Genomic DNA, 7,531 nt, shown 5'->3' on the forward strand with positions numbered 1-7,531 from the left:
CAAGTCAAGTTCTTCCTCACCAAACTCGCTCATCCATGTCATGGACCTTGCTTTGTGCAATGGCACGCAGTCATGTTGAAACAGGAATGGGCCATCCCCAAACTGTTCCCACAAAGTTGGGAACATAAAATTGTCCAAAATCTCTTGGCCTGCTGAAGCATTAAGAGTTCCTTTCACTGGAACTAAGGGGCCGAGCTCAACTACTGAAAAACAACCCCACAACATAATCCCCCCTCCACCAAACTCTACACTTGGCACAAAGCAGTTAGACAAGTACCGTTCTCCTGGCAACTGCCAAACCCAGACTTGTCCATTGGAATGTCAGATGGAGAAGGGCGAATCATCACTCCAGAGAACACATCTCCACTTTTCTAGAGTCCAGTGGCGATGCTTTACACCACTGCATTCGACGTTTGCTCTACGCTTGGTGATGTAAGGCTTGGCTGCAGCTGCTCAGCCTTGGAAACTCATTCAATGAAGCTCTCTATGCTGTTCTTGAGCTAGTCTGAAGGCCACATGAAGTTTGGAGGGTTAGGGTTAGGGATTTACACTTTGTTATAATACCACCTACAGTTGACTGTGGAATATTTAGTAGTGAGGCAATTTCATGACTGCACAGGTGGCGTCCTATCATGGTACCATGCTGGAATTCACTGAGCTCCTGAGAGTGACCCATTCTTTCACAAATGTTTGTAGAAGCAGTCTGCAGGCCTAGGTGCTTGGTTTTATACACCTGTGGCCATGGAAGTGATTGGAACACTTGAATTCAATGATTTACATGGGTGACTGAATACTTTTGGAAATATAGTGCATCTGCTGATACAGATACCAATCTATTGTAGAGATACAGACCTTAGCCTTATGGAGAAATGTAACAGTTATTTGTACAGTTCAGTAAAATCAATAAAATGGAGATGCAGCCCAGCATCACGTAATAAATGCATCAAATATCACTTTAAATTATGGTTTCAAGGCAGGCATATAAAGATTGCGATATCTTTGCAGTTTGTTTTCAGAATTCCTTTTTGGAACACATCAATCTTTCACATTTTGGACACCGGGTTAATGTTACATTACAGTAGGCCTATTATTCTTCATATCAGAAACAGCAAAACCTTCCTTGCTTTGCATTTTGGATCTTCGTCTTTACAATACTCCACGGAATGAACAGAGAGAGGTGAAGAGTTACAGGAAACAAGACAAACAAAATTGTCTTCAATCATAACTGTTGTTCCATCTATTATCAGCAAGTGGAACACAGCACCTTTTCTTATTTACCTAAATGCTAAAAACAATATGAATGAGCTAATTTTCTCTATCGCCTCACTCTAATGACTCACTTTGACTTACTTTCATTACTATTGAAAGGCACTCTAAAAATCCCCACTGGATGAATGTTCTCTATATGCAAAACTATTTCATATGGGGATCTGTTTCGCTTCTATAGTCAGTAACATAGTTCTCCTGAAGAGGAGTCCACTAAAAGAGGTAGGTTATTTGCGGTGTGTAAAGGCTGCAAGTTGAGATGTAAATAAGACCACAGTTCAAACTGACTTTTAGTCAATGAAGTGCTTCTGACTGGAAAAAAGTGCTTCTTTCTACAATTGAGAACACTGTGATAATATTTTTCCTTTTTCCAAAAAGAATATTATGAGGTATTTCTTCAGATTTGTTCAATGTTGAATTCTCTGTAAATGGATCTAAATAAAATCATAAATCACTACAATCAAATATAGGGAAGACCTACTAAGGAACAGATCATCTAATCTAATATTCAAAACTATTCTAAAAACAAATCTCTATCCAAGCTAGAGCAAATTTCTCACAAATCGTCTTGCAGAGGTATGCCAAAGTTTGAAGACCCCCAGTCAAATTGCACAATTTGTCGATTTTCCAAATCAAATAAGTGAACACTTAAATACTGCATTTTTCTGCAAATTTTAGCACACAATTTTCTTCATTTGCTGACTTTAACATATTGGAAAAAGATAAAACAAAGCACAAAAAATATGCCAAAACTTTTGAACAGCCCATATTTTCCCCCCAGTATGTTAATTTCAGCAAATAAACAGTGATTGTGCATTATAGTGTGAAGACGTGTGTTCTCTGTAGAACCTATTTTCATGTAGAAAATCAACAAAACATATAATTTAACCAGAGGTGCCCAAATTTTTGGACACGACTGTATTCTCATTCTACAGAATTCATACAACCAGTCTCTGCAACGTATGGGCCAAATCAAGCAATTCCAACGAGCACATTGCTTTGTGTACGAGCCATTTGGCAATGATATAAATGAGCTTCGAAATAAGTTTAGGCAGATGATGGATCCACTTTCACATCACTGTTGGAAGGCCTGATGGAATCGAGGTAGAGTTGGAGAGAAACCAGACAGCTGGTTTAAATGCCCTGAGGCCTGAGGCTCATGCAGTGGCTGCGGCTGAAATGAGGTAAGTGGCCCAGAGAGCTGAGAGGTAGAGGTCGGGGAGCTGGCTGTAGTGGTGGTAGAGTATCCCATCACAAGGCCTCCAGAGCTCAACGGGGTGCTGTAAGGTGGCAGGCCAAAGGGCAGGAAGCCTAGGAGATGAGAGAGGTCCATGTTAGCAGCGGTGGGCGAAGGCTCGGCTGTGGCGAAGGCGGAGTTCCTGAGGGTGAAGTGGGCGGTCTGACTACCTAGACCGTCTGGGAGAAGATCACCAGGTCTGGAAGCGGAAGTTGCAACTGAAGCTTGTGGTGGCATGGGCCCACACTGGAGCTCTGTCAGGAAGTTCTCCATCTCAGCCTTCAAATATGAGGTAGCGGAGCCGGGCTGGTATCTGTGAGCTTCTTGGTACTGCTGTGGCTGGTGCTTGCTTGGCTCAAGGTAACAGCCCACACCCATTGGCCTAGTCAGGGGGCCAGGCACTAAAGAATGATGGTGACTGACCCCTGAGGTAGAGGCACCCTGCAGGCCTTGGGGGTTGAACATGCCCATGGAAAAAGCTTCAGAGGCATCCTTAGGGGATCCAGAAGAGCACATGATGGGGTTTGGCTCTTCTTTCACACCGCTAGGAGGCATAGATGTGAGGGTGTCAAGCTCCTGGGCATGGCTTTTCTTCAGGTGGCGGGTGAGATGGTCGCGTCGGCCGAAACGCTGGGCGCAGCGAGGACAAAGGAAGTCTCTTCTGCCCGTGTGCACCACCGCATGACGCCTCACATCCTTCCGAGTGAAGAAGCGTCGGCCACACCGCTCACACTGGTGCTTTCTCTCCCGCACAACACCCCCTGGAGGAGGCCGTCCAGTGTGCGTGCTCAAGTGCTCAAGCAGAGTTGGCATACTCTCAAAAACTTGACGGCACACTTTACAGGTGAGATCTCCAGTGACTGCGGTGGCGTGGGTGGCCACATGCCGTCTCAGACCCAGGCGAGTGTTGTAGTGTTTGCCACACTCTTCACACTGCAACTCCTGCTTGTTGGAGTCATGGGTCTGCAGGTGGCTGTTGAGCTGGTCCTTCCCATGAAACATTGTCTCATATCCTGCACATCTAAGAAAAGCCAAAAAAGGTTTCAGTTAAAGTCAGTGCATAACAGGGCTTCACTGAGGTACCTACTTTCGGGTATTAACATATTAGGGCTAGGGACGGGTGATATGACAAAAATTGTATCACGATACACAATATTTCTCACAATATTATAAAAGACAAAATTCACTACTTGTATAACATTTAAAAACTGACATTGGAAACTTTTCATTCAACAACATCTTATTTCACACTGCACTAAACCCTATTAAACAGCACTACTTTTGCTCTCTTTAAATGAAACACACAGTTGGTCAGGGCCTTTTAAGTACTGACAATACCCACAATAAGCTCAGAAAAGTGTAACAAAATGCATCAAGATAACATGCCATCTGACTGCCGTCACCTCTACATAGGGCTGTCAAAGTCAATGTGTTATAACATGTTAACACGACATATTATTAATGCCATTGATTTTAAAACACCGTTTCCTAGTTTGACCATCCAAACCATCCAAATATGGGAGATGTTGGCAGAGGCTGATATCCAATATGTATCTGCTGATGAAAATGCAGAAATATTTTTAAAATATAATAAGTGAGACTTAATCTAACTTGGATTAGCATCACAGGAAAAATACAATGTTTACTTCTAAAAGGTTAGTATAGTTTATTTTGTCCACTCCTTTAGCTAAAACAAATGAAAAAAAATCTAGTAAAGCAAAAAAGACAAATTAATCAAATTACCTACATAAAATAACGCAACTAACAATTCCTGTTTATTTGCTGAATTTAGGATACTGGAACGACAACAAAATGTGGCCTGTGTGAAAGTTCTGGAAAACTATGTTTTATTTTTATCCAATATGCACAACTTAGCTCACTGAACAAAAACTGTGCATTCAAATTTGCTCATTATTAAACTTATTTTCACTTAGAAAATCAGGGGGTGTTTAAACTTCTGCATATGACTGAACATATTAATGCTGTTGTGAGAAAACCTTGTACCTCTAAAATGGTAGCCTTTCAGGAGAAAGACAAAACATTAACTTTAATGTAACATTAAGGTTAATGTAAGGCTTTATTTAAAGTGCTTCATTTGTTGTGGCACAATGTAAATGGCAGCCTGCTTTGTCATAAAGAAACCAAGAACTTTAAAAAAAAAAAAAATACAAGGCTTTCATATGACAGCAATGACATTTCCAATTCATCCATCCATCCATCCATCCATCCAAATAAAAAAAAAAAACTAAAACTCACACATACCAGAGACCCAACTCTAATATATAACTTCTTTTCAGATGGTAGGTAGTCCTTGTGCATGTTCAATAGCCTACAGAAAAACACAAAGAAACAATAAGCGGTCGTTGCATAGAGTAGATAGTTAAGAATAAGTTTCCATTCTGACAAAAACTTTGAGGAACTAAGCCACAACTTGCTTTCAGAATGTGAAGAGCAGCATTAGAGCAACTATAAACTGTGTAATTACCTAACAACAACCATTTGTTGTACAACCATTTCACCCTTAGAAGAAGCACATTATGATAGCCCTGATTCTGATATGAACATCTTTATGTCAATAAATAAAGAAATAAGAATACTAAGTTAGATTAGTGTACACATAAAGGTATGTATTTTAAGGGCATGCATTTACAGCTAAAAAGGGGACTTTCTGTTTGTTGTTGGTTTTTTTTTTGCTATAGGGTGTGCTGGCAGTGTTTAAAACAGCTTCTACTTTTTTGTTAATAACACTGCAAATGAAAGGTTTTGATCATTAAAACGAATGTGACCACGTTTTTAAAGAAGCTTTAGATCTAATGGTTCTGCTGTGTAATCCTGAAAGCTGATGTTTATGCTGCTAAAATATATTTAATAATAACTTTCAGTCGTATGCAACCCTGGTGAAATAATGCGTTCTGCTGATGTAAGAGAAAATAAGTGAACATAAACACGTCCTCTACAGAGAACAATCTTAAATTGGTTTGCAAATTTTTGTGCATAATTTCACTTTATTCTATTTATTTTGCTGTGGCCAATCAAAGGTGCTTTAAAGAAAAAAGAAATCTGAAAAACACGTCTCAAAAGAAATGTCTTAAGATTTTTCAGTAAAAATAAAGATCGAGATGCATTAACCCACATATTCACTTACAGTTAATAACAGCTAATAAAATACAGTGAATAGTGAAAAGGAACTTAATTCAAAAGTAGATCATTTGCTAGAAATAATGTTCTTTCTTGGAGGCAAGCCTTGCATTTCAGCCGTTTTATTTGATGACCAAATGCTTGTTAGTTTAGGACACTTCTGTTTTATTACACATCCAACATTTTTATATTTCATTTACAACAGCAGTAAGAAAATTACTTCTAATTAGAGCTGAAATGAGCACATTTCCACCCTTAAAAATGGCATCCTGTCAGATGTTAATCTGTAATTTGTGAGATATTGTATATAGAGAGAAACACGCAGGAACTGTTAGGAAATAATCGCGGATTAGTAATATTAATGCCTGTTTTTAGAAAGGCTTTGCTCTTTTCTTAGTCAGCAGAAGCCTGTAGGCTGCACTGGACACCATCAGCCCGCTTCAGCACGCAGCAGCAGCAGCAGCAGCACACCATCACAATCAGAGCCCAAACCGAGCTAAAGCATCTAAAGCGCGGACTACCTTTACAGCATCGATCCGCCAACGAGGCTTATCTCAACTAGCAATCACCGAAAAAGACGAAAAATAACTTATTTTTTGTTCATTTTGCTCGGGCAGCGTCCGACCTCCACACGGTAGCAACATTTCTAATTCGTAGTTCGGAGACAATAAACTTTGTTATGTCTAAATGCTCAAATAAATGGACTAATCTGCGAAATCTCACTTCTTGTTTCGCCTAAAAGAGCTGATCATTAAAAAGCCAGTCTGGCGCTCACCCCAAAACTTTACAGCACCGCCGCTGAAGTCCATTTTGTGCTCCTCAAAACATCACCAAATGTGCACTAAAGCCGCACCTAACATCGTCTTTCAGTCCTTCCTGCCTTAATCCGCCACAAACGCGCAGTAATAAGAAGTTTCGGGTTGTTTTTCTGTATTTTTTGGAGGTTTTTTCTAGGCCTGCACTCTAAACACAGCAGCAGCACTCCAGTTCAAGAGCGCGTGCATTGTGGGAACGTGACGTCACTCCTCTTCAGCCAGAGGGGTATTTATTATATTTCAGTTTTTTATTTATTTATTTATTTTTAGCTCACTTACTGCTCTGTGCTTCATTATATAGATAATATAGCGACCTGACATGTAGTACAACAAATAAGCTGTTTTGGCTGCTGTTTTTTTCCCATATCGCATCCAAAGACGCTTTTTTTGTTCATTAGTTTTTTCTCACTTGTTGCCGCTGATTTAAACTTATTCTGACATTTATCAACATAACAAATAAATAATATTTCATGTGGAAATATATGTATACACATTGTGGCTAATATATGTTATCATATTGAAAAATGTATGTGATGGTTTTAAATCTTTGTGTTAAATATATTTACCTGTGTCATTTTTAATATTTAATATAATACATTTTAAATGTATAATAAATGTATTTAATAATGTATTAAATAATAATTATTTAAATGTATGCCATATATATATAATTTGAAACAAATGCACATGTAGATTAAATATGTGAAATGTTAAATTACAATCTAGACACATATTTTAAAACTTCAACGCTGATAACTGCAAGATTTATTTATTTATTTGTTTTACAATGCTTTAATTATTTGTTCGCTTATTTGTTTAGTTAGTTTTATTTTTTATCCCACTTGGTCAAACTTGGGGCTTGCTCAGTTGCCATGGTAACCCAGTCAGCGCGTAAAACCTAGCTAGCTAGCGTAGCTAGTGTAGAAAATAGAGGCGAATGCAGGCAAGTTACCAGATGAGTGGTGTCATAAATCCATCATTTAGTAGCTCTAAAATTATTAACACCTTTAAAGGTTATTTCTTTTTCTAATCACTAACTATGGCGAGCTGCTTGTTTCGTTAAGAAACAACAACA

The 7,531-nt window shown here is 39.0% G+C and overlaps 1 protein-coding gene across 3 annotated transcripts; it reads right to left on the reverse strand.

Moving 5' to 3' along the window:
- Nucleotides 1-1,538: 1,538 nt before the first annotated feature.
- Nucleotides 1,539-6,628, reverse strand: plagx (pleiomorphic adenoma gene X). Of its 3 annotated transcripts, XM_017706087.2 has the most exons (3): nucleotides 6,417-6,626; nucleotides 4,766-4,832; nucleotides 1,539-3,524 (listed from the first exon to the last, which is right to left on the reverse strand). In XM_017706087.2, the coding sequence occupies exon 3, from the start codon at nucleotides 3,503-3,505 to the stop codon at nucleotides 2,342-2,344; it is 1,164 nt and encodes a 387-aa protein (XP_017561576.1). In that variant the 5' UTR covers nucleotides 3,506-3,524; nucleotides 4,766-4,832; nucleotides 6,417-6,626; the 3' UTR covers nucleotides 1,539-2,341. The 3 variants fall into 3 exon arrangements, with proteins under 3 accessions (XP_017561576.1, XP_037396902.1, XP_037396901.1); XM_037541005.1 differs by lacking the exon at nucleotides 4,766-4,832 and having other exon boundaries at nucleotides 6,495-6,628; XM_037541004.1 differs by lacking the exon at nucleotides 4,766-4,832.
- Nucleotides 6,629-7,531: the final 903 nt, after the last annotated feature.

The sequence above is a fragment of the Pygocentrus nattereri genome, chromosome 9 (assembly GCF_015220715.1).
Source record: "Pygocentrus nattereri isolate fPygNat1 chromosome 9, fPygNat1.pri, whole genome shotgun sequence".
Lineage (NCBI taxonomy): Eukaryota > Metazoa > Chordata > Actinopteri > Characiformes > Serrasalmidae > Pygocentrus > Pygocentrus nattereri.